Source organism: Urocitellus parryii, chromosome 1 (genome assembly GCF_045843805.1).
Source record: "Urocitellus parryii isolate mUroPar1 chromosome 1, mUroPar1.hap1, whole genome shotgun sequence".
NCBI classification, from domain to species: domain Eukaryota; kingdom Metazoa; phylum Chordata; class Mammalia; order Rodentia; family Sciuridae; genus Urocitellus; species Urocitellus parryii.
In genome coordinates this window covers 250,608,658-250,624,448 of record NC_135531.1, presented here as the reverse complement: position 1 = coordinate 250,624,448, position 15,791 = coordinate 250,608,658, and the positions used below count along the sequence as shown (strand labels likewise).

The 15,791-nt window shown below is 35.0% G+C and overlaps 1 protein-coding gene across 3 annotated transcripts in view; it reads left to right on the top strand.

Moving 5' to 3' along the window:
* Positions 1–15,791, top strand: part of Trak2 (trafficking kinesin protein 2) — a 58,077-nt gene that overhangs the window by 6,236 nt on the left and 36,050 nt on the right. Inside the window, exons 2-3 of one of the 3 annotated variants that reach the window (XM_026405314.2) lie at positions 2,143–2,242; positions 12,650–12,939. In XM_026405314.2, the coding sequence (XP_026261099.1) occupies positions 12,849–12,939 (91 nt within the window). In that variant the 5' untranslated portion in view covers positions 2,143–2,242; positions 12,650–12,848. Of the gene's footprint in view, positions 1–2,142; positions 2,243–4,187; positions 4,208–12,649; positions 12,940–15,791 lie in introns of those variants that run through there. The other 2 variants (XM_026405316.2, XM_026405315.2) reach the window with 2 other exon arrangements.

The following is a 15,791-nucleotide window of genomic DNA, read 5'->3' as shown; positions in this document are numbered from 1 at the left end:
TTCTAAATAGCCTGTGGGAAATTTGAGGGGAGCTCAGGAAGCAGTCTGAAGAGCCAATTTGAGAGTTATTAACTGAAGTTGCAGTGTAATCTGGGGTGGTAGTTGGCTGGCACAACGGTAAATGAAAAAAAAATTAAAACCAAATCCAACAGCATATAAAAGTATAAAATTTAAGGATCAAGAGGAGAGTGTTGGATGACCCAGCGAGGGATCTGAGAACAAGCCTGGGAAGATGTAGGTTCCAGGGGAGCCATGGAAGGAAACTTGAAGTAGAGAGTCATCAATCAACACTGAACCAGAAGTGAGTTAACCATTGGCAAAGTAGGGTTAGATTGGTTGGCAGGGACTCTCGGTAGAGGAAGAGAGAATGATTTCAGAAGTATTAGGTTATGGTGGAAATGATGTGTATGAAGAGAGATGGGGTGGAAAAAATAAAACACTCTTTGGAGAACCTATGCAAGCATCTCCTGAGAGGAAGTTGCTAGAGGGGAACCTATAGTCTTGGGAAAGGGAGACTTTTGTAACTTTATCTGTTTTTAGTAAAGGGGAAGATTTTGAGCATGTTAATAAGCTAAGGAAGATGGTGAAGCTAGTGGAGGACAAGGATAGCCAGTGGAGCAAGGTTTAGATAAGGCAGGAATTATGTAAAATAACATGGAACTCATGTTTAGTGGTTTTTTTAAACTGGGTATGAATATATACACGGTCAAAAAATTGCAAAAAGATGATGAAAAGTCAGTTTCTCTCCTCTTTTTGTCTTCTAAGCACCTACTTCACACCCCCATCAACAAGTGTGCAAGAGCATGATTGAAATTATGCTTACACTTAATGCTCAGTATTTAGAGAGAATGTTAGCTGTAAATTTTGTGAATTTACTGGAGGAATGAGAGAAATGGAGAACAGAGAGGGGGTCAGAGAAGAGTGAGAGAGATGTGGTATGGAATTGTGTCAGAAGAAAAAGGGCATTTAAGAGAATCATGGAGTACATGCCTGTGGTGGGAGGCCTGTGGTTGGTGACTGTTTTCAGGAGCTTCATTCCATGTGGTTTTGTGACCCTTCAGGAGAATTAACTGTTCCTGTATAATTAAAATGGAAGTGAACTTAGAAAATGAACTGCTTAAAAATTTATCTCTTATATCAAGTAAATAATGTTTGGAATCCAAGTGGCAGAGCTCTGCTCTCTGCTCTTACTACTTTCTGTCATAGGCATGTCATGTATAGTGCTGGAGTTCCTCAGGCCAGTGTTATAAATCAAAACAAAGGGAAGTTTGTTGGTTAAGAAAGAGCACTCTGTCTGGAGGAAGGGAGGAGGAGGAGCCTAGAAACCAATACAAATGTTTCTGAGATGGGCTACTGTTCCTAAAGCATATAATTTAACAACTTAAAAAAAATCTTTTCAACCCTTCTCATCTTTCTCAGCTAGCATTAGGCCAAACCTCTGAATTTGCTTTTATTTTCTTTTTAGTCATGAAATTCAAAGACTACAAATGAGGCTTATTTTAGCAGTTGTGAATTTTTAAAAGAAGATATTGAATCATTTCTCATTTGATGCAGGGCTTATTTTAAATGTGTTTATAATCAGCTGCAGATGCCTAGTAGATAGCATAAAAAAACTAATCAAAGCCAAAGAAAGTTTCAATTCTTTTAGCTATTTTAGAAAAGTGGTACTGTGTCGTTACTATAAAAATGATAGATCACTCTAACACAACTCTTTTTATATAGAGTTTTTCATAAAACAAATAACAGTGTTTTCTTCAAATGTTCTATCTTAGCTGGATTTTGTTTTTCGAGGCAACTCATTTAGTTGATGTTGGATTGAAAATCTATTTAAACATCTAAATGTTATTAAATGTTGACTAAATGTTGACATTTTAATCTGTAAGCTTAATGCATTACGTGTATTACAACCTTTCACGTGTCAGTTGCTGTTAGATTTCAGACACATAAAAGATATCTTCCTTCGAGGAGCTCAGAGTGTAATGAGGGAGAAATGACAAGGGAGCACATTGTCCTCTGGGATAATCCAAGAAACGGCTTCATTAAACACTGATAAAGAACAAAATCACAGTGAGAAATTTAAAGATTTCCCAAACCTTTTTTTTCCATGTTTGTAATGCACTCTGTATTTCCTTGTATCAACAGTAAAATTCTCACAAAAGAAGAGGAGGACCTGTGCTTTTCTTGGGAGGCAGTAAAGAAAGAACAGTGTGTATTCAGAGCCAGCCTAGGAAAAAGAACACAGGTGAGAAAAACAGTTGACAATAGTGTGAAAGGAAGAAAAGAATGCCAGCTAAATCCCTGGTGCTGAAGGGGTGAAAGACAGAGGTTCTTGGGAAACCAGCCAGGGGTAGAAAAACAGGTCCTCCGGTTCAGTCTCAAGCAGACACCTTATGGGTTCTCTGATAACCTGGTTATCTGGTTTCTTAGCCCAACATCAGGTTAGAAAGGGGAGAAGCACACTGGCAACACTGAAGTGTAATGCCTGATAGCCTCCTCATAGGAAAAGGAAACAAAATTAGAAGTAGATGTACAATCTAAAAAGAAAAAAATATTAATTTGGGATCATTTAATATATAGAAAAAGAACTCTAAAAGCTTATAATCCTGGAGGATATCAGCATTATTGCTGTAAATGCTATTCATGATAATGACTGTGAGTCATCTGGTTATTTTCAGTCTTTTTTATACAAAGACATATCTTTTTCCTGCTATAGCAGTTTATTGGACTTTTCCTCATTATCACGTCTTAACAGTAGATAGAAAACATTTTACCATCAATGTTTTTAAAATAAGAAGACTACCACCATTTGACCCAGCTATCCCACTCTTGATCTATACCCAAAGGACTTAAAATCAGCATACTTTACTGATATAGCCATACCAATGTTTAAAGCAGTTGAATTCACAATAGCTAAACTGTGGAACCAACCTAGATATCCATCAATAGATGAATGGATAAAGAAACTGTGGTATAGGTACACAATGGAATATTATTCGGCATTAAAAGAGAATAAAATAATGGCATTTGCAGATAAATGGATGCAGTTGGAGAATATTATGCTAAGTGATATAAGCTAATCCCAAAAAACTAAAGGCCTAATGTTTTCTCTGATTAGTGGATGCTGATCTGTGATGGAGGAGGGGGGATGGGAAGAATGGAGGAACTTTGAATTGGTAAAAGGGAAGGGTGGAGATGGGTTATAGGGGTAGGAAAGATGGCAGAATGAGATGGACATTATTACCCTAGGTACACATATGATTGCACGAATGGTGCGTCTCAAAACTGTGTACAACCAGAGAATTGAAACGTTGCGTTCCATTTGTGTATGATGAATTGAAATCCATTCTGCTGTCATGCACAAGTAAGTGGAACAAATTTTTAAAAAGATAAATGCAGGTGATTGCAGGCGGCTTGCTAGCCAGGCTCCCCAGCAGCCCTTCAGCAGAAATAAAGGTTGGTTCTGCCCACCCAATTTCAAGCACATGTTTGATTTCTTGTGGCACCTCATTATTTCTAACATGATGAATTCTCAGGTGAACTTATCTCATTACTAAACATCTATTTGAATTTGAAAATATTTATGTTTTATTAAGGCATGTAATAAACTATTCTTTGAAACCTGTTGAATAGAATAAAATTTAAAGCCATATTGTAAAAGATGGCATACTGATTGCAAAATAAACAAAAATAACATCATTTAAAGAAAAATAAGATATGGAAAACCAAAAATATATGTATATATTGAAGGTTTGTGGTGTTTATCACAATGCTGTTAATTCCATCTCCAGGGTATGTTTGCAACTATAGTGTAAATGATGGGCTTTATTGATATACCCCTGTACATACACATACAACTATTACTCAAGCCCATAAGAGGCCTAGTAGATTTTTGTAGATTGGGCTAAGAAAGCGTCAATTTTCAAATGCTCTTAATTCTCATGTTTCTCATGTAGTTTAATTTTTGTCCTATTGTAGACTGCAAGGATACAACTAAACTATAGCCTATTCATTTATTTAACCTATTTTTAAACTATTTTTTAGTTGTGGATGGACATAATATCTTTATTTTTTTTACTTATTCATTTTCATGTGGTGCTGAGATTGAACCCAGTATCTCATTTGTGCAAGGCAAGCGCTCTACCACTGAGCTACAACCCCAACCCCTAACATATTTATTGAATGCCTGTCATTTACAAGATAGTACTATGTAAGTAGACTGAATTTACTGGAATAAGGATTTATTTTGATCAGTATTCTGCTTATTACTGTTAACAGCTCAAAACAAGTAACAGAATTATTTCTTATTTACAATAATGATCTGTATTTTTGTTGTAGTTGTTGTTGTAGAATAACCATTTAAAGGCAGAATTGAATTTAGATTTGGGACTGTCTTTTTAAAGAGGCAAATAATGTATTTAAAAACACAGATCACTTCTGCTTCGAAGTAAATTTACTCAACTTTGGGACCAGATAACTCATTTTTAAGAGCAAATGTAAACTACTTGACAGAGTTTATTTCCCCCTTTTTTATTTCTTCTTTCTTCAGTAATCAGTATGTGTTTTAAAAAATTGGAATGGAGAAATAGAATTGTATTGGAATTATCTGAGGCTTTTTTCAAACTACATATATACTTCTTGTCCTCCACATTTCTAGTCTTGTACACCTTAGAGGTTAGAGGTCCCCAGCTTTAGAGAAACAGTTGGACATCATTCCTAGTTTTTAAGCAAGGTAATTAAAGAGAATTATGGGCAAAAAGCATTTAATGTGATTCTAGGCACACAGTAAATGTTCTGTCAGTGTTAGCTATTATTATTAGAAAAGACAAAAATCGCATCAGAAATGCAAATATATTTAACATTTTCATTTGAAACTCAGAAAGCTCTTATGCTCATATTATAAATTGTTTACTATTATAAGCTGATTTTAGAAAACTTCTGCAATATAATTTCATTTGGTATATTCTTCAATAAAGTCATGCGTTATCTAAAAGCCGTTATTGTCAAAGAGCTAGTTCCTGCTCAGGAAAACTCTCATGGTGCAGTGTTATCTCCTCCTCAGTTGTGCAGGTCTAGTAACTGAAGTTTTCTCAGTATACTCAAAGTTGAAGAGGTCTGGAGGTATGTCACAATAAACAAACTCACTAACAAATGGTAATTAAGCCAGAATATCTGATCTTAATATATAATGTAATTGTTGAATGAATTTTGTATTTTGTCTCCCATAGAGTTAGTACATTTTTCCCTTATAGGAAAATCTGCACCAGAAACCCAAGTTGCCAGAAATTTAGAGGCGAAAGACACTGGAATTATAGGAACAGCATACTGAAAGAATGGGGAGGGCAAGTAGGGTAGCAATTTGTATTCCAAGAGCTATGCTAGCTTAGAGTAAGAAAGCCAGACCAGGTCAGAAGCTCTTGTAGTACCCAAGGATAGAGAAAGGTTTAAAGTAAGACCAGCACAGTAGCCTTGGGAAATAAATCCACAGGAACCAGTGACCACATGGTTGAGGAGAGAAAGGATGACTTATTATCAACTTATCAGTGAAGCAGGAAAAAACAGATTTCATGCGAGAAGGAATTCAGTTTAGAATGTAGGGAATTTATGGTACCAATTATAAATTGATATTGAGATTTCCAATTTAAAGTCATGAAATGCCAGTTGGAACTAAAGAGAAAACTTGAGGAGTGACTCATACAGTGGGAAATTAAGACCTTTGAAGTAGAAGGATTCCTGAGGAGAAAAAAAGGGAGAGTCCATGAGAAAATGCTGTAGAACTGGTGAATACTAGCCATTAAAGGCAGGTCAAAGAAGAGAATTCCTGAATTTCCTCAGCTACCTACTAACTATATCTTCAAGCTCAGAATCTCATGATCTCCTGAGGTGCAGATAGCCAACAGCTATCCAAAACATTATCTGTTCTTATTTGTTTCCAAAATTTCATTGGCAAATCAGAATCATCCAACACATGTCAATTCTCATTCAAAAGTAACTTTATCTTGAAATCCTGGAGATGATTGTGACAACTGGTTTTGAAAAAACAAGTATTATGTCTAATCATAATATAATTAGAAAGTCTCTTGCCTAGGAGAATTACATTATTAAAGTAGTTACATGACAGACAAGCAGGTAATTCGAGAATAGTTCTTAAATTACATGTGTTTATAAATATGTTTGTAATAACTATTCTTCCATCCTGAACGTCACTCCACCCCCATTTTTAAGTTACACCCTGTTCCTGGTCATATAAGATTGCATGTCCTAGTGTCAGTGATAATGTTTACTTGTAGAGCAATATTGCTTACAGTTTTGCTTTTGGCATCTATCACCTGGGACCTTCTGCTTTTAAAGGCTTTAAGTACAATAATTTTTAAATAACTGAAGAATTTAAGATCATTTTAAGCAACCCAAAGCAATTTACATTTTATTGTTGGGATATGATCAAATTATATGCATGTATGAAAATATTACAAACCCATTATTTTATATAATTAGTATATGCTAATAGATATAATAAAAAACACGATTTTTTCCTGGTGTTCTTTTAAAAACGTGTATATTTCTTACTGTTACGTGAAAGCTCCATTTCAAGGGGCCTTCTTAGCTGTTTTATTTGACACTAAGTCCTGAAGAACAGATTATAAAGTAATACCCTTAAGTCTGACAGCATAATTATATCTATTGTTCAGTCCATTTCTTAATCTTCCATAAAGTGTTTCTAGATTTTCCAGTTGATAGTGTCTTTTGATTTAATCTACTAACTAAATTTTGCTAGTCAACATTGAGAGAAAATACTTTCTGACTTGCTGGAGAAGGATTTATTTGATTCCAGAAGTATAGAACATATTTTAATAACCCCAGAATCAATTGTATAAAATGCTTCTGCTTGAGGTGTTTTTTCCATTTTGCAGGGTGGTGGGGATGAGAACAGGAAACCCACAAAATCTGTAGTGCCCTTTACTCTGCTTTACTCATTTTTTGAAGATCTCTATTCGTCTTTTCCTTTCTTCAACCATTGCTTTTATCAAAGGATCTTATTTTCTATGTTTAAGAAAAAGATGAAGCCAAGGGTACGCACTTGTAGACCCAGCTACTCTGGAGTCTGAGACAGAATATTCACTTGAGCCCAGGAATTCAAGGGCAACCTGGGCAACATAGTGAGACCCTGCCTCAATAATAACAAGAAAAGATTTAAAAATAAAATAACATCATTTTATTAATATTCTGGATCTTAATTCTTGGTAGCAGCTGCCCTTATAAGCTAATAATATATCTGTAACCTAATGTCAGCAAGTGTCCAGATCCTTCAAGAGGTAAATAGTTGGCTCAAACTTTCAGTTTCATGTTAGGGGGAAGCCAAAACACTCCCTAGGATTTCCTTGTGTTTTTTGAGCTGTTACCATCTCCATTGGACCTCTCTTCCTTTAAAAAAAAGATAAATATTATTCCCCTCATCTCATGTAGATCAGCTTAGCTGCTGAGAAGCTATCAGAAATGGTTTTGGCAGAGGATCATTATTAAAATAGAATGCCTACTTAGTCAGAGGTTAATTCAGGTAAAGGTTAGGATTCAGCACCTTAAAGGCTGAGTGTAGTGAATGAAAGTGCTCTGTGGAAACTTAACGAAAACTACAGATGGCACCATGGGTTCTAGGCCTTTTATCTGCAGGCAGAGCTCTGATGCAGAGGTTACCACCCTTCTGTTGGTAAAGATTGTAGCAGGGAGGGGTTTTGCCTCCACAAATGTTTATTCTAAACAGAAAAAAATGCTCAAAATATATAAGATAGGAAGAAATGCTGAGCCCATTAGCCTAAACCTCTTTCATGGTTTTGGATGTTTAAGCTGATGGATTTAACAGCTTTTTGGAATCCAGTGTTTGTAAGTAGAGCTACCTCTGTGTGTTTCATATTCTGAAAACTCTAGTGATCAATAAATTGAATGACAATTTAAAAAAAAAAGAGGAAGAGATTGCTAGAAGAATAGCTGTGCTGTTCTGTACAATTGCTGGTAGAATAGCTATGCTGGAATGTAGCCAGTGTAGTTCTCTATGGACTCACTGCAGCTGGACATGGTGTATGGTCTCTGCCGTCAGGAGGTCTGCTGATTCCTAGCTGGGCTGGATTTTGGTGGTGACACCCTTTCACACACATATTGCCATTTTTCCCCCTCTAACTTTTAGCACAGAAGCCCTGCTGGAATCTTCATGTGGCTCATTATTTGATTTTTAAATTACTGTAGCTTTGGAGTACATTTTGTCTGGTGTAGCCAGGTATAGTACCATTAATGATTCTTCGTCAACAATCTGTTATGTAATATAGGGTCATGGTGAATTTATTTTATTTTTAAAATTACATAGCTTATGTCTGGGTTAGTTTGCTACTGCCCGGGGAGCTGCTGCAGAATTGGTGATCGGCACTGTTTCCACTCCTACATGTAGATCAGCAGCCAAATTAATACCCAAAAATCATTTGTAAAATAAAATTTGGAAATATATTTCCAGTATCAGTATTTCATTAAGTCATTGCATTTACTGTATTTCCACACTTTACATTCCCTCAAGTTTGTTCTCCTTGAGTTATTTTATCCCTTTCCTTGTTTTCACCAGAATATCCTGTTTTAAGGAAGTAGCAAGATTTTTTTTTTTTTTTTTTTTTTTTTAAGGCACAGGGCCTATGTTTAGGCATTCACTGTTGATCAGTTAGTTCCAGGGCTGAGCTAAACTAAGTAATTTGCCATGGGCTGGGGATGTGGCTCAAGCGGTAGCGCGCTCGCCTGGCATGCGTGCGGCCCGGGTTCGATCCTCAGCACCACATACCAACAAAGATGTTGTGTCCGCCGAGAACTAAAAAATAAATATTAAAAATTCTCTCTCTCTCTCTCTCTCTCTCTCTCTCTCTCCTCTCTCTTTAAAAAAAAAAAAAAAAAAAGTAATTTGCCATGTTTTTTCTACCAGCAATATTTATATTACTAACCTGTTTTTGGTTTGTCTTTTTAAGTCTCATTCTTTTATTTTTTTAAATATTTTTAAAAATGTCAATGGACCTTCATTTTATTAATTTATTTATATGTGGTGCCGATAATCAAACCCAGTGCCTCACACATGCTAGGCAAATGCTCTACCACTGAGCCACAACCCCAGCCTTGAAGTCTCATTCTTATTAAAATGAGTTTTTTGGTTAATTTATTTTCTTTTTTTCTCCTATATGTGCATGAATTACAGAGGCCTGCTTTTTCGTTAAGTAATGCATACTTGACTTTTTTTTTTTTTTAAGAAGAGCAGTTGTTTCTAAAACGATTGAATTAAGATCTAGCAGAAAAAGTAGGTGGCTGTCAAAGAAGTACTAAGAATATGTGTGTACAAACTAGGAAAGATACTGAAAATGTGTTGTTTGTGCTTGTCAAAATTTAGCTTCTACTAAGTTCAGAACTCTGACTGTGCCTTCTGTTTATTCATACATCTAAGAGACTAAGAGAAAATGATTGCCCTGAACTTAACCTAATTTGCCAGAGGGCAGGAAGTAAATGTGACTTATATTGAGAGAAGATGCCATCAAGCTGTCAATAGATTTTCCATTGCACCCAACATTGTGTAAGGTACAATAATAGTATCATAATGACAATAAGAATGCACTTTGATGGTGATAGAAATAACAAATAATACTCATATAGCATTTACTGTATTCTGTGGCATTATTCCAAGATGTATGTACATGTGAACTCATGTAATTCCCTCAATAACACCCTGAGGCTGATGCTACTATTACTTCCTCATAACTCATTTAATCCCCATTATACCTCCACAAAAGTAAGTCCTGTTATTAGGCCCATTTAATAGATGAAGAAATGAGATTAATTTGACCAAGGTCATATAACGAGTAAGTGGTGGCTCTGCAATTCAGACTAAGGCACTGTAGCTGCAGAATTCATGTTCTTAACCACAGTGGTAGGCTGAAAAATGGCCCTCAAAGGTATCCAGACCTGACTCCCACAACCTGTGAATGTTACATTAAGCAAAAGGGATTTTGCAGACATGACTAAATAAAGATCTTGAGATGGATTATCCTGGATTATCCTGTTGAACCTTAAACATAATTACAAGTGTCCTTATAAGAAGGAGGCAAAGGGAGATTTTGGCAAAAAAGGCAGCAGTGGGACAATGGAAGCAGAGAAAGAGATTTGAAGATGTTGTGCTGCTGGCTTTGAAGATGGTGGAAGAGACCCTGAGCCAAGAAGTACAGCTGTAGAGGGTCAAAGAGGCAAGGGAATGGATTTTCCCTTGGGGCCTTCAGAGGGAGAGAACACTGCCCTGCCAACATCTTGGTATTTGGTCCAGTGAAACAGTTTCGTCCTTCTGACCTCCAAACTGTAAGATAAGACCTGGGTGGGTGGTTATTTAAGCCACTGAGTTTGCAGCAATTTTTTGTAGCAGCTATAGGAGCTAATATAACCACTATGTTATGGAGAAAATTAAGACTTTCTATTATAAGAAAACCTTCCTCAGAATTGCAAAGGAATGAGCTTTGATAATAATACCCTAGGTAGTTCCAACATTATGACACTGTTACTATATTCCCGAGTTACTTTATTTCCAGGATCACAAAAAAGATTACTCAAGTAATCTTCAGATGCATTGGTTCCATACTTGAATATTGCAGAAACCTAAGAAATATTAGGTAGAAAACATCATCTTTTCTTCAGGCCCAAGCTGTAGTAGGGAGAAGCTGAAAGGAATGGGCATCTCCTATGTGTCAGGTTCCAAGAAGGGAAGTTTTTGTTTGTTTGTTTGTTTATTTTTTAATTTAATCCTCATATATGACCTTTCTCTTAAGGGTAGTTAATATTCCCATCTTGGCAATAAAGAGTGAGACTCAAAAATGGTAAATTATGTGCAAGAAAAGCAGAAAATGGGATTAAAATTCAGACTTGAATTATGCCAAGGTGCATACTTGTACTGTGTTTACTGCTGCTACTCCAAATTGATTTTACTGAGTTCAGATTTAGACCATGGCATGTTCTAAGTAGTTACCAGGAAGAGCATTCCATTTGCAGGTCTCTGACCTGCTGCATAGTGTACAGGATGGACAGGTTCCTGGATTGTCCTGGAGATCTACATTCTTCCTACATGACTCTTAAAGTGATCTTAGTTCTGTGTTCAACTTGGTTTTCTCTATTCTTGTGTGTAAGGGTTCAGACCAAACCATTAACAAAACCTCCAGAGCTAATTAAAAAGCAGTTCTCTAGAACAAAGTCTGGAATCCATTGTCAAAACTTAGATACAGTTTTTTGTGTTTTTGTGTGATATATAAATACAAAAAAAAATAGAAGTTAAAAAATAGAAATGGTAATGTAAACATAAGATTAAACTAGCTTGTATGTAACTAACTGGTGGATAGAAGATCTCAAGGTTATTATTAGATTTTCACAGTGGTTTTTGATTAAAATATGATTAAAAGAGTCCCAGTTCTTTTTAAAAATCAGTTTAAATCAGACCAGTATGAGAGTACTTAGCTTTTATCCTTTTCCTTTTTATCCTCTTCCTCTTCCCTGCTTTTCACTTCCTTCTCTTTGCTGTCTCCCTCCCGACTCTTCCCTTTTCACAAGCAAATCTGTAACTTATTACTTTTTAAAAAATGCTTTCTTAGAAGTTGAAAATAATTTTTCTTTTTTAAATTGATTTTATTTTTTAATAACTGTCAGCAGAATGTATTACATTTCTTATTACACATTTAGAGCACAATTTTTCATATCTCTGTTTATATATAAAGTATGTTCACACCAATTCATGTCTTCATACATGTACTTTGGATAAATGATTTTTTCTTATAACACCTGGTCAGTACAGAACAGAGATACTGCTGAACCATGTTACCCAAATGACTAAAGATGACAATAGTGGCCAGGCTGAGAAACCTAAGTTGTTATTCCATTTCATCTCTGTTGTTGACTTGGTATATATAACTCTTGATTTATGTCATTGCTTACTTTCAGGTTTATAAAATACCTGTTTAACTTATCACAGTCTACCTCCCTTTTTAATTTATCACAGTCTACCTTTAAACGGTATTTTACTATTTGACATAAAGTATAAAAGCCTTATAGCAGGATTCGCCTGTTTTTCCCTCCTGGCCTCTATGCTAGTGTACTGCATTTTACTTTTCTATATGTTCTAGTCCCTATACTATGTTATTATTGTATTTCTTTAAACAGTTGATTTCCTTTAAAAATAATGTAAATAGCTATATTGAAAAATAATTAACATGCACCAAACTGCATGTTTTAGGTATGCAATTTGATCACATTTCACACACAAACATACATAAAGTCATCACTACAATCAAAATAATGATCATATTCATCATCTCCCAGAGTTTTTCTCCTGCCTTTTAGTAATTTCTCCCCCAATCCAGGCAGCTTCTGATCTGCCTTCTGTCACTGAAGATAAGTTGAATTTTTTCTAGAATTTTTATTTAAATGGAATCATAAACGATATACTTTTTCAGTCTTGACTTTTTTCAGCATAATTCCTTTGAGATTTATGCATATTATTATGTATATCATTAGAAAAATATTTTTAATGACAGACTTGCCAGGTAGATTACTGTTATTAAAGAACATGCTGAATCCTAGTCATGTGATCTGTTCTTTGTTTTAGGTCATGACTGTCCAAGTGATGATAATCACATGAGAGCACTCATTGCTGCAGATGCTGTTTGACTCATCAGAGAAAATCTGTGCAAAAGAAAATATCCATATGCCTATTTCTATTTCTTTATTAAATGGCTTGATGGATTTCCTTTACTCTGATTCATACCAAAGCTGTCCTTTTCAACCAAAGCAAGAAAGGATCCTGCATGAGTCAGTCGCAGAATGCCATTTTTACATCACCAACAGGTGAAGAAAACCTCATGAGTAGCAATCACAGAGACTCGGAGAGCATCACTGGTAAGTCCAATTTGATAATATCAAAGTGATGTTGCTTATAGGATAATATGCAGATACCTCAGTCTACCCTATATGACCTGCCATGATGAAACTTCAGCTTCCTCTCTGGCCGGGTTTCCTTGGACTGAATTAATCTCTCCATACCCTGGTCTCCTTTCGCATTATCAAAATCTCCCTTGTATGCTATTCTGTGTCTGTGTCTGACTTCCATATGCCCTCTGGTGCGCTGGTGAGCAAGGACTGCCTCACCAATCTTCTTATCTCACCACAGGACAAAAACAGGGTTACCTGTGTTTGTGTACCCTACCAGCACCTGACAACAGTGCCTCACATGCAAACATAGGTACAGGACCTTAACACCTCATATGCAATGCTAAATTTAAACAAACAAACAAACAAACTCAGAACACTCAAAAAAGTTTTTTCTAAACTTTGTTCTAAAACTCATTTCTCTGGTTTCTGTGGTCTCTTCTAGATTTATCTGAGAATATTCATGTTTGCTGAAGATGTGTTAATGTATTAAATATGGGATGTAGCTACAAAACCAGATGGGAATGTTATGTAACACACAGTACCACTTTTTTAAAAAATCAAAAAAATTCCAAATACTGACAGCCATCCAAACCCAAAGTTATGTTTTTTTGTTTTGTTTCTTTAGTTCAGCTGTATGGCTGTGCTAACTACTTGGGAGGCTGAAGCAGGAAGATTGAAAATTTGAGGCCAGCCTGGGCAACTTAGTAAGACCCCATCTCAAAATAAAAAATAAAAAGAGTTGGGGATATATAGCTTAGTAGTACAGAGACCCTGGGTTCAATCCCCAGTATTGTTAAAAAAAAATTTAAAAATCAGCTTTATTGAACCATCTTTATTAAAATACAATAAAAACACCCATTTTAAGTGTACAGTTTGAGTTTTTACAAATGTATACACTCATATAACTACCAGTACAATCAAAGTTTTAGAACAGTTTTTATCTTTCTACAAAAGTTTCCTTGTAACCAAATCTTTCCACTCCTTACTTCTGGCTCCAGACATCATACATCTACTTTTGCCACAATAGATTAAATTTGCTTATTCTGAAATTACAGATAAATTAAAAATTTTGTGCTGGCTTTATTTGTGCTACAAAATGTTTTTGAGATTTATCCACTTGTGTTAAGGTTAGCATCATAGTTCATTTGTTTTTACTATGAAGTTGCAACATCTCTGTTATAGCAGAAAACCAACCATAGGGGACACATAAAAGAAAGAGTGTGAATATGTTCCAGTGAAATTTGATTTATAAAGCCAGGCAGAGGCAACAAGCTGGAGTTGGCACTCCAGGCTGCAGCTTGCTCACCATCATCAGTACTGATAAGGTCATTGCTATTGTTCATCTAGTAGATGTATACTGGCTTCACTTTGTTGTATTATTTTAGATTTTGTTGATGCCTAATGATGTTTAGCATCTTTTCATATGTTTATTGTCCATTTATGGATATCATTTTGAATTTTCTATGCAAGTCATTTGCATGTTTCTTTAAAAAACCTTTTACTATTGAATTGTAAGTACTGAATTATAAGTGTTCCTTATATATTCTAGATGTAAGTTCTTTGTTAGACAAATGGATTGCAAATATTTTCTCTAACTAGCTTCCTTCCCTTTTATTAATGATGTCTTTTAAAAAGCAGAGATTTTAAATTTGATGTTTATTTTAGCAATTTTTGCTTTCACAGTTCATTTTTTGTGCCATTCTGAGAAATCTTTGCATATATAAGAAATCACTAAGATTTTTGTCCTGTTTTCTCTAAAAGGTTTTATAGTTGTTGATTCTACAGTTGGGTCAGTGGTCCATTTAATAGTTTTGTTTTTTGTTTTTGTACCAGGGGTGTTCAAAACTGAGCCATATCCTAGTCCTTTTTATTTCTTATTTTGAGATAGTCTTGCTAAGTTGCTTAGGGGCTCCCGATAAGTTACTGAGGCTGGCCTCAAAATTGAGATCCTCCTTCCTCACCCTCCCAAGCTGCTAGGATTACAGGAATATGTTCAATGCCTGGCTATAGTTACTTTTAAGTATAAAATGAGGTTAGGATCTAGGTTTTTTTGTATGTATATTTTTTTCCAATCAAATATTTAGTTGTTCCTGTACCATTTATTGAAAAAACTATCTTTTAAATTTATTAATTTATCTTGGTAATTCCATTGCAGATCACTTAGTTCATATATATGTGTGTCTGTTTCTGGACTCTATTGTGTTGCTTTACTCACCAAGTCTATGTTTACAGAAATACTACATTGTCTTGATACTCTAACTAGTAAATCTTGAAATCAGGTAATGTAAATCCTCTAATTTTGTTTTTTTCAGAAATTATTTTGACCATTCAAGATCTTTCACATTTTTACATAAATTTTAGATACAGCTTTTTAATTTCTACCAAAAAGGAGTGTTGGAATTTTGAATGGAATTGCATAAATCATTTCATAGAGTATTGACATCTGGAGAATTTTGGATCTTTCAGTCCGTGAACTTGAGATATCTTTTCATTTTTTTAAGTTTTCTTTAATTTCTCTTAACAGTATTTTGTAGTTTTTATTGTTCAGGTCTTACATTTTATAAAATTTAATCTTACATATTTTTGTTTTTAAAGGGCATTACTTCTTTAATTTCATTCCTCAACTGTTACTGGCATATAGAAATGAAATATTTTTATATTAACCTTGTATTCTGCAATTGCCTAGATTTTTTATTAGTTTTAGTAACTTTCTGGTAGATTCCTTTGTATTTTCTATAGATACCATCATGTCATCTGAAAATGGAGACAGTTTTACATATTGCTTTTCAATCTGGATGCCTTTTTATTTCTTTTTCTTG